This window comes from Oppia nitens, unplaced genomic scaffold (assembly GCF_028296485.1).
Source record: "Oppia nitens isolate AA-2021 unplaced genomic scaffold, nextdenovo-longstitch-racon4-pilon3 scaffold3_pilon_pilon_pilon, whole genome shotgun sequence".
Classification (NCBI taxonomy): Eukaryota; Metazoa; Arthropoda; class Arachnida; order Sarcoptiformes; family Oppiidae; genus Oppia; species Oppia nitens.
Genome location: NW_026533221.1, coordinates 4,614,340 through 4,630,131, shown reverse-complemented (window position 1 = coordinate 4,630,131; position 15,792 = coordinate 4,614,340). Strand labels below are relative to the sequence as shown.

Sequence of the window (15,792 nt, the reverse complement as noted above, 5' to 3'; positions counted from 1 at the left end):
ATAAAGTATTTAGTCTTTTAAAATATGTGTGTCAATGGTGTCCACATCTTTGTCATCAATTGATTGGTCAAATGAATCGCTGTATTGAATCAATTGAAATAAACCGTAATTCTGGCATTGATTTAGAGTTAAGGTTTGATATTTTCAATAAAATTAATTTTAATTAAATGATAATTAATATTAATTGTTATTTATATATTTTATTCAGAAAACGATTACAGGAATTCGCAAAATTAAACCCTATTTAACAACAATTTATTAATAATATTAAATGTTTTAGCAATTCCTCAATTCATACCGTAATTCAAATTTATTTGTTTAGCGCCAAAACATTTAAATTTTCAATACACTGTTCACAGTTTACGTTATATTTTAATCAAATTTATATTATTATTTTTATTAACAGTTAGTTTATTGATTTGTTATTTATATAATTAAAAAAAACTAAAAATTTGTGTGAAATAGTATTAATAATTAAATTATATAAAACATAATTAAATATAATTGTAATTAAAGTCAACGTAATTGGTGTTAACATTTGATGTCATTGTTGTGAACCACATGTGTATACATTTGAATACATTTCTCATTAAAAACATTTGATTATTATTTAATTGTTTTAATTTAAATCATAGTTTTTATAATCAAATTATTTATACAATTAGTGTAATCGTCTTATATTTTATGGTAAGTTTGTTATTATAAACAATATTAACATTAGTCTTACCCATCAAACTAACGACACGTGCGTTGAAATTAAAGTAAAAAGTCGGCAGAGATTGTGACCACTTTGACCACTGTTTAGCAAATGTTTAGCATTTATATGTTAACTAAACACGTGTTATTACAAAGTGTATGAACACGTGTTGACAATATTAGTCAATAAAATGAGACAATTAGTCGATTAAATAATTTGTAATTATTATTGAAATTAATTGTTTTGAATCACACAGAATTAAAAATTTGTATTAAAATACAACTCTCGATGTTTTGTTACAAATGAGTTACAATTTTTTTTTGTATTCTGAGATACAAATTAAATACAAAAAATATTGTATTACAATACAAAATCAATTGCATACTATTTGCATAATAATACAAATCAAAATACAAAAAAATTGTAGTCCAATACAATAATACTGTAACTCATTTGTAATGTAATGAAAACCAAAATACAAAAAAATTGTATTACAATACAATATTATTGTAACTCATTTGTAATTAAGTGCAAAACAAAATACAAATAAAAATGAATTCAAATACAAAAATAATCAAATAAATTGTTTTTTATTACAAACAATATAATTATAAATATACATAAAATAATGCAAAATATAAAAAATACATTAAATATTCAAAAATAATTACAATAAAACAAAAATTTTAAATGACAATAATTTGATAAAATAATCACTAAATAATTATATGATTTACAATAAAAATAAATTGATTATAATATGATTTTCAATATTAATAGTATATTATATTTTAAACACTATTACTTAATATGATTTACTTCATTGTGAATCTCTGAAACTTCTCTATAAAATAATAAATTAGAAAAATTAAAATAATTATCAAATAGTATACTATTTATTAGTTTAATTGAAAATACCTTTTGAGAAAATAATTGACATCAAAAATCAAATAATCAAATAATCAATTAATCAAATAATCATATCAAATAATTAAATCAATTAATAATACATATATAGTATACTATTTGATAATTTATTTTTTTAGGCAAACAGTCAATCAATAGTCATTGAATTACTAACAAACGGATATTTAATGTAATATTGATTCAACTCACATGTCATACATATAATAGTATACTATTTTCATTTTTATACGTTATTAAGATATTATACAACAATTTTGTATATTTATTTGGTATCAAAATACAATTGAAATACAAATAATACTATTTAAACATATATTACAACTTATAATTGAGATATTTGAGTACGTCATTAATGTATTCAACAAAAATTGTATTTTAATACAAAAAATTGTATTTTAATACAAAAATTTTGTATTTATTTATTTTTGTATTTTAATACAATTAGTTACAATTTTATTACAATTTTTTTTGTATATTTTTTGTATTTATACAATTGTATTTAAATACATTTCTAAATACAAATTGATTTGTATTCAAATACGGTTTTAAAAACTTGTTTTTTGTGTGCATTCAATTGTTATTAATGTCTTATATGTATTACTATTACATCAATATATTGACATTAATTGAAATATCATTTAAATGATATGATATTTAATAAACATATGAAATAGTTGTTATAATTTTTATGAATACATCGTAAATATAAATTAGACTATAAATTGATACTTTTATTGTAATAAATTTTATATTCATATACTGTATTATACAACATATTATATCTCAGTTTGTAGTGATATATATCTTATTTAATAATAGTTTATAAAATATATGATAATTATCTTATATTACAAACAATTAATAATTGAATATATATTTAATGAATACAATTAATCTACTTTTATGAGACTTATTTTGACAAACAGTTTTTTTATAGACGACTAAAAATATCATTTTTATAAATTATGACAATTTTGTTTAAATTTCAAATACAAATGAATTTATTGATAATTGAAAATAGAGATTATAGCTTATTATAAATTATTATATAATAAAATAATAGTCTATTTGAATAATATTTTCATTTAAGTGCTAATTAAAGACGGGTCATTTTTAATATAAAAATTATTGTAATATATTTACTGATTTAACTTTTACTGTATTAATAATAAGATTAAACATTAGTTAAGATTTCAATTAGAAATCACTTAATTATATAAGTTTTATCAGAAATAATATGAAAATTTACATTTTTATATCCGGTTATATCATTTTGTCGCATAACATGTATATCTTTATTAAGTTTTCTCATAACTTGTGAAAAGGGCTCAATATTAGCAATTTGTGACAATTTATCGCAGTATTGAAAAAATAAATTTCCACTCATTTTATGACTATGTCTTTCACTTAATCCCAGCGATTGTCTCATTTCTAGGTCTTGTTTTGTATCTTTATCCATGTCTTCAATGGACGGTAATGTTAATTGTCGAGTAAGACATTTGATAAATAATAAGATCTAATATTTTAATATAAATTTAATATTGTAGTATATAGTAGTAAATTTATAGTTTAAATATTTAGATTATGAATTACCTGTAGATTATATAAAGGAAATGGTATAACAGTCATAGGTATGGCCCATATAGCCATTGAGGGAAACTTTTGATTAATTAAATGTAAATAAATGCCTTCAACTCTCCCATTAGTATTAACATTAATACCACAGTTTTGGTCAAGAAATGAGAAGTCAAAGTGATAACCAGTGGCCCATATAATAGCATTAATTGTAAAATGATTGTCGTTTTTCAATAAAACTTTGTTTTCTGAGATTTCTTTAATATTACTTATTTCTTGTCTAATATTTTTGGGTAAATTAATAAATGGTTTATCATTTGTGTGACAAAAAATGACTTGTTTTGCCTGATCTGCCACTTCAATGGCGATATCGATTCCCGACGGACCCCCTCCTAACACCAGAACCATCTGATCTTTAAAAGGTTGCGGTTCTCTATAGCTATGACTGTGTATTACTTTTCCCTTAAAATTTTCTAAGCCTTTAATATTAGGAATCTTAGGCTTTGAATATCTTCCGTTGCAAACGAAAACTGAATCATAAGTATTATCACTAATTTGATTTGTATTCAAATCTTTTACACTAACTTTCCAAACATTTTCATTTCTCCAGACATTTAATATCAAGTGATTAAACTATTTTGTGGTAAAAACGATAAATTCATTACAGAATAGTTTGTCTTATGGAAAGTATTTATAAATTAATAGATAATAATTACCCGAATATATTGATATAATTGAAAATGTTTTGTATACTCATTGAGATATTGAAGGACACGAGTATGCGATACGAATGATGTCTCATATTTTATTAGAAAGTCAGGGAATGCCATGATTTCCATCGGAAGGTTAGTCCTGAATGAAGGTTTGATTAATAATAATTAACAAAATATGAAATTATAATAAATGCATACCTCATGTGCTTATACATACTCGTATGTATTGGTTGTCCATTTTCATCCAAGTCTACCAAATCAGTGTAGTTCCAAATGCCACCGATTTTATCAGTCTTTTCAAAGATTTCAAACTCAAACTCTTTGTTTTGTGAGAGATGTCGGGCCGCACACAGACCGGCAGCTCCGGCACCTATTATACAGATCCGCATTGATTTCAATTTATTACTTTCTGAATATCAATTGAGTATATGTTTTGATTAGTTTTCTATATTTATGTGTAATATACAGTATAATTACTAATCTAGTTATATAATTGCATATTATTGGCTGTTAAGTATAGCACAAATAGTATATACAGTACTTTCTATATACCCTTCCAGTCTATATATTAAAGCTAACTGTTCCTAACTCAGGGACACTTATGACACGCCTAACTCTGAGACACCGAACAATATTTTAATTAAAATATTTTCTAGAAATCTAACAAATATAGAGTATTATAATAATCATTAATTCGTATAAATATTTTCAAACAAACTTTAAAAGGTTTGTTTTCTGGAATGTGTCTGTCTGTCTGTCTGTTTGTCGAATGTTTTTTTTTGCAAATTTTCAAATTCTGATTTCAGATTTGGTTAGAAAATGAAAAATAATTTATTAATTTATTAATTAATTTAAAATAAAATTACATTAGTTTAGTAACAGACATAATGACAGCCAAATTATAAAAATACAAATTCATATAAATCTCTTAAATTTAGAATAAGAGTGATTTAAGAAGCATTAGTCAAACCGTTAAAATTAGGAATATTTTTTAAAAAGATTAGAAATATATAGTATAAGATAAATATAATAAAACATTATTATAATACTTATATTAATGATTATTTTAGATATAATATTACTTATAAAGATTATAAACTAAATATTTTGTTTATAATTTTTACATAACATTGGATGAACTTTTGAAGTTATTTAATAAAGATTTGAATTACGTTTATATTTATTTTCATACAAAACAAAATTTAGTAAAATTAACATTTTTAATTAAAAATGCATTTTGAAAATGTCGTCATTTTCAGTGATAATCAAATACTCAAAGTCAGGATCACATTATCTAAAGGAATGATCTAAAGATAAAAATCATAAAATCCGGATAAAGTCCAGAATAAACCTGACTTTAGGCAAAAAAATGGAAAATAAATTAATTGTCAAAGAATTGGTTGTTAATTACGAAATCTAGTTTTGAAAAAAGTTGACAAAATAACTAATGACAGGCCATTAGTGTAGTAATCGAAAAGTAGTCAAAACTTCATCTTTTGGGATCTCAAGATGCGATTAAATAAAATCGGAAAATAACAAAAAATTGACTGAAAAGTTGGGTTTAAATGTCAAATCTACTAAAATTGACTTAAGAACGAAAAATACGGTTATTTATAATAATTTATAGTAAATTTAATTTAAATTATTTAATTAATAGTAAAACTTAATTTATTCATAAACTCATCCAATGTTTCTGTATATTAGTAATGAATATTTGGGATATTTTTACGAAGTAATTAATGCTATTAAAGTTTATTTCTGAAAATGCTATTTATTACTCAAATGATTATAAAAGTAGTCATTTATTATGATTTGAAATAAAATAATAGATAATAGAGAACAGAGAAGATGTATGTTATATGTTATAACTTATAACATGTATTATAATTAGACTCAGACTTGACTTAGGTATCAGTTTTAGATCAATGATTAAGAATTAAATTAATTGCTATAAAATGACTATAATATGAAAACTTAATTATTAATTATATCAATATCAAACAATTATAGCAATTATTAGTTATACTTATTAAATACAATACTGTAATATCAGATAATATTTTAACAAATGAAATAATTATTATATTAATTGTTTTAATTATTAAATAATACTAAAAGACTATATAATGGCTTAAATAACACGATAAAGGTTTTGCATAATAATTATTGTAATGTATTTCACGAGATATAATATAATACAGTATATTGAACTGCATTTAAATAAATGAATTAATCAAACAAATTACGATAAAAATTAATAAATAATATAACAATTACAGACATTTATTATAAGATTGTTTAAAATACTTAATTTTGGTAAAATTAAAAATAATTAACAAATTATTGAAAGATTAAAAATGATGTCCAGATATTTATCTCAATATAGCTTCCGAAGAATGTCCACCAAAGAACTCAAATGTGGATATTATGTAAATCATTGTCAAGACTTGCCATCAGCCATACAATTGGCTACAAATAGCGGGTATTTTTAATTTGATAACATATTTAAGTATACATTTGTTTAATATTGCTTTTTTTATTTTTGACATTTAGTTTTAATTTTATTGCAACCAATTTAGTTCATCCACGATCTCATGACTTCACTCCATACAGTGATCTTCAGCTGTCAAGTAGTGGTAATATTTTATTATTAATTTAAGTATTAAATGAATTATCTTAGAGTTGTGTTCGTTATTAGATTGGAATACTCTTGTGGTGGGAATTATGTCAGACTTTGATCTCTTAAGCAATACTTTAGAGAATATAACCAAAATGGAGGCCGAGATTACATATGCAGTACATTTAGGTGTACCGGCTCTGCTATTTCAATGTCCCACTACTATTGATGGCATCAACCAATTGGCGAGAATTATCAATTCTCGGCTCACATTTTCGGGTGGATTTCAAAATTTGCCTCAATTTTGGATTCAAATTCCAGTTCAATCACCGAATGAAAACTCGAAAAACTGGAGAAACGATTTGGTAGATAATGACAATGACAGTGAAGACACTTGGTTTTGGTGGAATCGTCTTAGAAGTCTCATTGCAACTGATAAAAGGTTGGCCGTTGCTCTCGAACTTAACGGTGATTTACCCGATGATAATATGATCGCTCGTTGGGCTGGAGAGCCCGTTAAGGCTATTTTCCTATCAACCGCTATGTTTCTTAGTAATCGTAAAGTCTATCCAGTCTTAACAAAAGCTCATCAATTGTTTGTACGCCTCTTAATGACAAAAATGTCAAATGATATCCATTTTATAATCAAAGGTCACAACAGACATACAGATATTAGACATTATGTCCAATATTTAGATCACATTCGTTTGACTCAATTGCCAAGCGATCCGGTGGCCACCTTTGCTCGAGGCTATGAAGACTTTCTGCAAATACCACTTCAAGTAATTTGTTGAAGTCATTTAAATTACCGGTAATTAATTAATTAACTAATATTTTCTTAATTTAGCCATTGATGGATAACTTGGAGTCGTGTACTTATGAGGTGTTTGAAAAGGATCCCATAAAATATGAAGAATATGGAAAGGTTTCAAATAATCCATTTTATACTTTAAACATTTAAACATTTTTGTCATCATTTTTAGGCCATAAATCAAGCGTTGAGTGATTTACAAAGCAATGAAGAAATGTAATTATTATTACAATTATTTAGTGATTTTAAATAACTATTAATTGATTGTAAATATTATAGAGTTATTATGGTTGTTGGCGCCGGAAGAGGACCGTTAGTTGAGGCGAGTATTTCTGCGTCACAAAAGTGCAAAAAGAAAGTTCAAATTTTTGCCGTCGAGAAGAACCCCAACGCTGTGGTGACGTTACGAACACTTCGTGATCAGCGATGGGGAGGAGAGAAAGGACTTGAATTTTCCAAAGTTGATGTCATTGCCTGTGATATGAGAGACTGGGAATCATCTAAAAAGGCTGATATCGTTATATCAGAACTTTTAGGCTCTTTTGGTGACAACGAATTGAGTCCGGAGTGTTTGGATGGCGTTTGGTCTTATGTGAAGGAAACGGCTGTTTCTATTCCGATCTCTTATACTTCATATTTAGCACCAATTCAGTCACAAAGACTTTACAGTGAGGCCGCACAGCTTCGCGAAAGGGATAAACCAGCGCACGGTGTCTTTGAAACGGGTTATGTGGTGTTTATGAGAAACTTTTATAGCATCGATGCCCCCAAACCTCTCTTCACTTTTTGTCACAACAACCTCACACTAAAGCCAAGTGAAAGAGACAATTCTCGCTTCAAATCACTTGATTTTGAAGTCAAAGTGGACACCGTTTGCCACGGATTTGCCGGTTATTTTGAAGCCACTCTCTATGGAAATATCAAACTATCGACTGTCCCCTCGACTCATACATCGGGAATGTTTAGTTGGTTTCCCATATATTTTCCAATTTTCAGTCCTATGTTTCTAAAGGCCGGTCAGACATTTAAAGTGGATTACTGGCGAATGACTAGTCGTCGACAGATTTGGTATGAGTGGGCGATCACTGATCCGATTCCATCGGCAATCCATAACCCAAACGGTCGCACCTATTCTATCGGTCTTTTGTAATGTTATATTCATTTAGTATTGTTTTAAATTGAAATTCATTTTATCGCAAGTTTTAAGTATATTAAAAATATAGTCAATATGTTTGACCCAATTTTGTTAATTTCATTGTAAAATCAATGTTTTAAATTTATAAAAGTGTATTTTTAATTAGTAAAAAAATAAAGCAATCAAATAATATTTAAATATATATGAAAATTAATTTAATGTTATTAAAAGCATAGCATTTGATGTATTTAACTGATAATTGAGTGGATCTTAGATTTCATAGAAATGCATATAAATTATTACTGACGTCAACACTGTTTGTATTATACTATTGACTGTTTGTGTGTAAAATACACAACACTTTTAAAGGGATTTTGAGTTTTGTTTTCATTTATTTATTTATGATTAAAGTTATGATAAGTTATACTCTGTATGAATGATATGATATAAATGTTTTATTAATAAATTTATTCATCAATTGCTAAATTATATGTGATATTAATAATTATATAAATACTTGAGTGTAATCATCAATTGAATCAAATTTAAATAATGTCTCACTTGAGATACGATGGACGGGTGGCTGTGGTTACCGGCGCTGCCAGAGGTCATACTTTTAGTGATATTATATGCAAATTATTGGCATAAATCAAATGACAGTCTATTGTATCCATCAATAGGTTTGGGCAAAGAGTACGCACTGTTGTTATCATCGAAAGGGGCATCACTTGTAGGTATGTCTTGTATTGACAACAATTGATAACTAATTTCCAATGAATTATCATTTAATTCATTAATACTTTTATGAATTCAAATTATTTCTATGTTTTTAATACTATATTTATATTATATCTATTTATATAAAATATTTAATTAGTTTTTTATTAATGATCGAAGTTTATGTCAAGTTAATGAGCATGCTTATTTTATATATTTAATTGTTAATAATTAATTATATACATTGCATTCAATTGTTGTCAATTTGTATCTATAATTGAAAGACATTAAAAATAAATGGTTTAAATATTTGTGACCTAAAAATGATAGCAAATATTTAGGGCTACTTTTGATTGAAATTTTTGTATGACTTATATTAAGATATTATTTATATCTTTAGTCCAATAATTACTTAGCTGTGCTGTGCTCTGAAAAAGTTGCAACAAATTATTGATTTTTTATTACACAAAATAAAATAAAACTAATTAATAATTACTTAAACAAATTGTGACAATTCAATAGTCTATACATATATCACACAATTCATGTCTAGTATTATAGGTTTTGTCTGATGTTTTGTTTAACTTAAGATAAAATTTTTGATATAAATTATAATTATATTTTATTTCACTAAAATTGCAAAATTTAATTTTAATATGAAATTCATAATTTACAATATATTAATATTACAAACCATATTTTTTAGGATATTATTAAGTTTTGTATTTAAGTACTTTTAGTACAAACAATAAACCCAACAAAAAATGTCATATATTAAAGTTTTGTTAAATTTTTTTAATGTATATTATAATTTAAATTATATTATGATAAAAAAATCAAATATTTAAATACAGTATTACAATAGTGCAAAAAGTAGTCAAACTAATAATTTGTCTCTATTTTATTATAATAATTTTAAACATATATTTTTTTATTATTATTTGCAGTAAATAACATCAATAGATCATAATATAATAATAGTGAAAAAACTATATTATAATGCATATAAAAAACGATTTTATGAAATTACTAGAAATTATAGTTTCATTATTTTTTCCTTATTTAACAAAAATAACATTAAATTTATTTGTGATTTGCTTTTATATCATAAAATATGAGTCTTTATGAAACTTTTGTTGGCCTTTTGGGAAAATATTATAATGAAAACCCAATTTTGATTATCTTATATCAGTGTATAAGAAATAATTAATATTTTTAAATCTTTTTTATTTTCAAAATTTTGGAAAAAATAGTTACTTTATTTAATAAAAAAATCATTGCTAATTGTATTTATTAGAATTGTAAACATATTATAGATATTAATTGCTCTTAAATGACTGATAGGATGTAAACAATAATTTCAAGTAATTTCAAATCATCTAATTATATATTGTATGACATAATGAACTTATTTATGTTTAGTCCAAAAATAAAGAAAACCTGTTATTTGTATTCAATATTTGTTTGCTATTTTTGTAAACTATACTAAACATCACTATACTTAGTATACTATACTATAAGAGCATTTACCTGTTTATTAAAAGAGCTAAACATAACATATTTAAGCGATTTATATCTTAAAAAGAGTGTTGTCGTGTCAGCCCTCGAGTCCTCCAAAACACAGATACCTATCAAATGTTAACTCATATCCCAATTCTCATTAGAAATTGATATTTCGTTTATTGTAAAAAAAAACTTTATTAAACTTTAGTCAATGATTTGGGCGGCAGTCGTAGTGGAGAAGGAACTGGTAGTACAGCTGCTGATGAAGTGGTCCGAGACATCATAAGTAGGGGAGGAAAAGCTGTGGCAGACTATAGTAATAATTAAATAATATCTGAATTAAATGTTTTCAAATAAATTAATCAAACATTTTGTATAACTAGACTCTGTAGAAGAGGGGCATAAGATTATTAAGACTGCTATCGATAACTTTGGACGTATCGGTAAATTTGAACTTTCATTTAAAATTATTTATAAAAATATATAATAAAATAATTTAATTTGATATCAATTGTAAAGATATCCTTATAAACAACGCGGGAATACTTCGCGACATATCATTTACAAAACTGACTCAACAGGATTGGGGTATTAATTGCATATATTTCTATAATAACTATTTATAAATTATATATACTTTATATCAATATATCTATTATATTGTTGATTACAGATATTATACATAATGTACACCTGAAAGGGTCAATGTTAGTGACCAAAGCTGCCTGGCCTTACTTTCAACAACAAAAATATGGCCGGTCTGACCAATTTAATATTAACTTTATTATTATTTATTATAAATTGTCAAATTATATTAACAATTTTGTTTTTATATTAATACAATAATAAATAGCATAACATTAGGAAATAATTATATTACCGTAACATTTATTATTCATACTTTATATTTTTGTAAAAATGATGACATTTGATGAAAATCCATTTATAATATTACAAAACAATTATAAAAATATATGATTGTTGGGTTAATCCACACATATATTAGTTTTTATTTTTTAATATTAATATATAAATTCTATTAAATTGATATTTTTTGACTGTTATATAGAATTGTTATGACTTCATCACCGGCTGGTATTTACGGAAATTTTGGTCAAACAAATTACAGTTCAGGTAATTGTTTATTATTTATATTTGGTATCAATAAATTTTATGTTATTTTGATATTTTATACATTTAGCTAAACTTGGTTTAGTAGGACTCAGCAATACATTAGCAGTTGAAGGAGCAAAATATAACATCAAGTGTAACACTATTGCACCGGTAGCTGCATCCAGACTAACTGAGGATATATTTCCAGAAAGTATGAATACTTTCAAATTATCGATAATCATTAATTTTAATATACATATCGTTATTATTAATTATGATTAGTTTTTATGGAGTATTTCAAACCTTCATATGTGGCTCCTTTGGTGGCCTGGCTTTCACATGAGGACTGTCCCGAAACAGGCGGTCTGTTCGAAACTGCTGGAGGTTTTGTTGGCAAATATCAGTGGATGCGTTCAGACGGCAAAATATTTACACCACCCGATACTATAAGTATAGAAGCCATTAGAGATAATTGGCAACAAATTACTGATATGAATCGATTTACATCTCCTAATAACTTTCAAGGTTTGATAGTTCAACAAATCGATTAATTTATAATTTAATTGTTATTACATTTTTTATTTAATACAGAACATACTTTAACTTTGGTTAATTCAATTAAAGATAAAAATGATAAGAAAGATGAAATTGATTTCTCAGATAATGTATCCAATCATTCAACACTTCATAATTATACCATTGATGATACTATACTCTATGCATTATCAGGTAATTTAATGTAAAATATTTTTTTTTATTTTTCAAATATTGAAATGATTGTTTGGTTTAACAGTTGGTGTGTCGACTCAAGAATCAAAACATTTGAGTTTTCTTTATGAATGTAATGAAGAATATTCAGTGATTCCCACTTATGGTGCAGTTGTTAGTCTTAGTGCTGCTATGAATAGTTCCCTAATGCAAGACGCGATGATTGCCCTCAATATAACAGGAGATGTGACTAAAGTATTTTATTAATTATTTTAAAAAGATTTCAATTTTATAATTTGTTGATTGTTTTGATGATGTGATTAGTTAGTTCACGGGGAACAATACCTTCAGCTTTTGAAACCAATTCCTCCATTTGGTTCACTTAAATCAGTTCCTAAAATAATTGATGTGTTAGATAAGGGATCCGGTGCTTTATTTATTATAGGAGGTAATGATCTAAATGTTTTAAGTAATATAAAGTTAATATAAAATTATTATTTAAATGAAAATATTTAATTTAAAGTTAACACTTATGATGAAACGGATTCACTCATATTTTACAATCAATTATCATTGTTTATGATTGGTGCTGGAAATTTCAATGGAAAACGAGTAAGTGATGATAATAGCATTATACCTATAGTGGAACCACCTAAAAGAACACCGGATGCTATAATTTTAGAAAAGACATCTATTGATCAGGTAATTGAAGTTAATTTATGTGAAAACAAATATAATATAAATAAATAAATAAATATCTTAGGCGGCTCTCTATCGTCTATGTGGTGATAAAAATCCATTACATATCGATCCGATATTTGCAATGGCTGGAGGTTTTCAAAATCCTATACTTCATGGCTTGTGTACAATGGGTTATGCTTTGAGACACGTTTTGAAACAATATGCCGATTATAACGTTCGTCTATTTGATTGTATTAAAACCCGATTTGTTGGACCCATAACTCCGGGTCAGACCATTGAAACTCGGATGTGGAAAGAAGGCAAACGAATACATTTTGAGAGCTTTATTAAAGAAACGGGAAAACAGATTATTAAAGGCGCTTATGTGGACATCAATCACAATAGAAGATCTGATGATTATTTAGACAACAATTCAAATCAATTTAGACTTAATGAGGTTTGCTTTATACATTTATAAAGTTTTATATTATATATTAGGTGTATACTAATGTATTTAAAATATCTTTACATTTATTTATTAGAAGGAAAATAATAGTTTTATACTAAATTCAAATGTCATAAATACAAACAATGCTTTAAATGTCGAAGAAATAGAAAGTTATTCAATGGATGATATAAAAGGAGAAAATTTGGAAAATAATATTAAATTTGTTTGCGCTCCTTATGGTAGTAATGATGGACAGTCAGGTGGAGGAGGAGATGAACATAATTCACGAATTGATAAGATATTTGACGGATGGCTATCAGTTAGGATTAGTGATCATAAAGAGTTGGTTCCTATTATTAAAACTGTCTATCAGTGGAATATTACTAAAAATAACAAAGTATTTACTGTTTGGAGTGAGTTCTCTAATAATTATTAATTAATATATAATTCTATAAAAAATAGTAATTTTTATATATTATCTAATACCGTATAATTTTTGTTGTTGTAGCTCTTGATCTAAAAAATGGTAACGGAGCTGTTTATAAGGGTAGTCCTAAAACAGGAAAAGCTGACTGTACTCTTATTATAGATGAAGAAGCAGCAGTCAATATATTTGAAGGTCGTGAAGACGCTATGAAAGTATGGTTTTAAAATTGATAATCAATTGGAAATATTAATATAAATTATTATCTCAAATACATTTATGTTTTACTCATTTAAATTTTAAAATCAAGGCTTTTATGGGCGGAAAACTGAAAATTTCTGGCAATATATTAGCCGCACAAAAGCTACAACAACTTTGGTCTGAAGAGGCGCCGCGCGGATCAGTTAGTTTAGATGAAAAACCAATGGTATCAACAAATTCCTCACAGAATAACTCGACAGATGATTTGGCTCTATTAGAAGTGAGTAAACCATTGATTTGAAATCATATATTAATATAATTAATTATTTTATAAAATATATATTTTTTATATACATTGTAGTCAGTGCCTACATCTGGACTCAAATGTGATATTGTGTTTAATGTATTTAAAAATCGTATGCATGAAGAGCCAGAACTTGTCCGAAGTCTTAGAGTTGTATTTCAATTCAATATAACAATTGACGGAAAATTGAAGACCATTTGGAGTAAGAATTTATTTAATATTTTATTTAATATAAACTTATGTTATATTATGTTATGTTAAGCAACCGATAATAAATCACGACCTGAAGGTGATGTATATATTGGTCCGCCAAAGAACGGAAAATCAGATTGTTTGGTGACCGTAGAAGACGACGATTTCCTTAAGCTAATGGTTGGAAAATTGAATCCCCAACGGGTCTGTATTTTTATTGTATTAATTTACACATATATTAATAACTAAATGATTTACTCAAATTTGATAGGCATTTATGATGGGAAAGTTGAAAATTAAGGGCAATATAATGCTTCTTCAAAAACTCAATTCACTTTGGATGGACTTACAAAAAGCTGGAAAAGCACCGGAATTACCCTATTTGACTGATATGATGCTTAAAACAGTGTGTTTTGTTTATTATGTTTTGATAAAAAATTATTTAAACAAATTATATTCAATCAATTGTTTAGAGTGTTATCCCTGGATTAAGAAGTGAATCAATGATTATTGAATTAGTCCAGAGATTAGTTCGTTTGCCTCAACTATGCACTCAATTGCCTACACTTATTGGCTTTGATATCACTAAAGATAACAAATCTGTATCGCAATGGAGTAAGAAATCTAACCGTTAAACTAGATTTATATTAATATTTTTAAAAATATTTAATACAGCTCTGGATTTTACTAAAAACAAATTGACCGGAGTTTTCGATCGGGGATTACCTGATAGTAAATATTGTATTCTTACCATTGATGACGACGACTTCGTCAGACTTACATACAATCGACTTAATTTACAAGACGTAAAATTAATACATTTTAATTGTTTTGTCTAACATTTATCAATAATATAATTTCTTGTCAATTATAGGCTATTTCGTGCCGAAGAATCAAAGTATCGGGTGATACAAGTATACCACAAAAGATAAACGTATTGTTTGCAACTCCGACTACAAGAGCAAAGCTTTAAATTATTTACACTATTTTATAATTATATGTATAGTTAGATATATTTTGTTATAC

At 25.8% G+C, this 15,792-nt stretch overlaps 3 protein-coding genes across 5 annotated transcripts; 2 read left to right on the top strand and 1 right to left on the bottom strand.

Moving 5' to 3' along the window:
* Window positions 1-546: 546 nt before the first annotated feature.
* LOC128958784 (protein arginine N-methyltransferase 5-like) lies at window positions 547-8,536 on the top strand. 3 transcript variants are annotated; one of them, XM_054304716.1, is made up of 7 exons: window positions 547-687; window positions 6,299-6,394; window positions 6,466-6,548; window positions 6,611-7,311; window positions 7,377-7,454; window positions 7,513-7,556; window positions 7,620-8,536. In XM_054304716.1, the coding sequence occupies exons 2-7, from the start codon at window positions 6,309-6,311 to the stop codon at window positions 8,488-8,490; spliced, it is 1,863 nt and encodes a 620-aa protein (XP_054160691.1). In that variant the 5' UTR covers window positions 547-687; window positions 6,299-6,308; the 3' UTR covers window positions 8,491-8,536. The 3 variants fall into 3 exon arrangements, with proteins under 3 accessions (XP_054160691.1, XP_054160692.1, XP_054160690.1); XM_054304717.1 differs by lacking the exon at window positions 547-687 and adding an exon at window positions 6,163-6,228; XM_054304715.1 differs by lacking the exon at window positions 547-687 and having other exon boundaries at window positions 6,237-6,394.
* Window positions 2,829-9,056, bottom strand: LOC128957881 (uncharacterized). The gene is made up of 5 exons (XM_054303696.1): window positions 9,037-9,056; window positions 4,111-4,321; window positions 3,916-4,051; window positions 3,218-3,832; window positions 2,829-3,140 (listed from the first exon to the last, which is right to left on the bottom strand). The coding sequence occupies exons 2-5, from the start codon at window positions 4,299-4,301 to the stop codon at window positions 2,829-2,831; spliced, it is 1,254 nt and encodes a 417-aa protein (XP_054159671.1). The 5' UTR covers window positions 4,302-4,321; window positions 9,037-9,056.
* Window positions 8,782-15,789, top strand: LOC128958783 (peroxisomal multifunctional enzyme type 2-like). The gene is made up of 23 exons (XM_054304714.1): window positions 8,782-9,082; window positions 9,156-9,209; window positions 10,904-11,011; window positions 11,079-11,138; window positions 11,215-11,283; window positions 11,369-11,453; window positions 11,765-11,829; window positions 11,897-12,019; window positions 12,091-12,333; window positions 12,400-12,537; window positions 12,602-12,771; window positions 12,841-12,964; window positions 13,040-13,218; window positions 13,280-13,654; window positions 13,740-14,058; window positions 14,154-14,284; window positions 14,380-14,550; window positions 14,632-14,776; window positions 14,837-14,970; window positions 15,038-15,172; window positions 15,240-15,381; window positions 15,442-15,572; window positions 15,641-15,789. Exons 1-23 carry the CDS (start codon window positions 9,028-9,030, stop codon window positions 15,737-15,739), a joined length of 3,255 nt encoding a protein of 1,084 aa, XP_054160689.1. The 5' UTR covers window positions 8,782-9,027; the 3' UTR covers window positions 15,740-15,789.
* Window positions 15,790-15,792: the final 3 nt, after the last annotated feature.

Coding starts and splice junctions, on each gene's coding strand:
- LOC128958783 (XM_054304714.1), top strand. CDS start 9,028: ATGTCTCACTTGAGATACGATGGACGGGTGGCTGTGGTTACCGGCGCT. Junction 9,210..10,903: donor GAAAGGGGCATCACTTGTAG/GTATGTCTTGTA, acceptor ATTAAACTTTAG/TCAATGATTTGGGCGGCAGT. Junction 12,772..12,840: donor TAACAGGAGATGTGACTAAA/GTATTTTATTAA, acceptor TGATGTGATTAG/TTAGTTCACGGGGAACAATA.
- LOC128957881 (XM_054303696.1), bottom strand. CDS start 4,301: ATGCGGATCTGTATAATAGGTGCCGGAGCTGCCGGTCTGTGTGCGGCC. Junction 3,833..3,915: donor AATTATATCAATATATTCGG/GTAATTATTATC, acceptor ACCACAAAATAG/TTTAATCACTTGATATTAAA. Junction 3,141..3,217: donor TTCCTTTATATAATCTACAG/GTAATTCATAAT, acceptor TTAAAATATTAG/ATCTTATTATTTATCAAATG.
- LOC128958784 (XM_054304715.1), top strand. CDS start 6,270: ATGATGTCCAGATATTTATCTCAATATAGCTTCCGAAGAATGTCCACC. Junction 6,395..6,465: donor CAATTGGCTACAAATAGCGG/GTATTTTTAATT, acceptor TTTGACATTTAG/TTTTAATTTTATTGCAACCA. Junction 7,455..7,512: donor AATATGAAGAATATGGAAAG/GTTTCAAATAAT, acceptor CATCATTTTTAG/GCCATAAATCAAGCGTTGAG.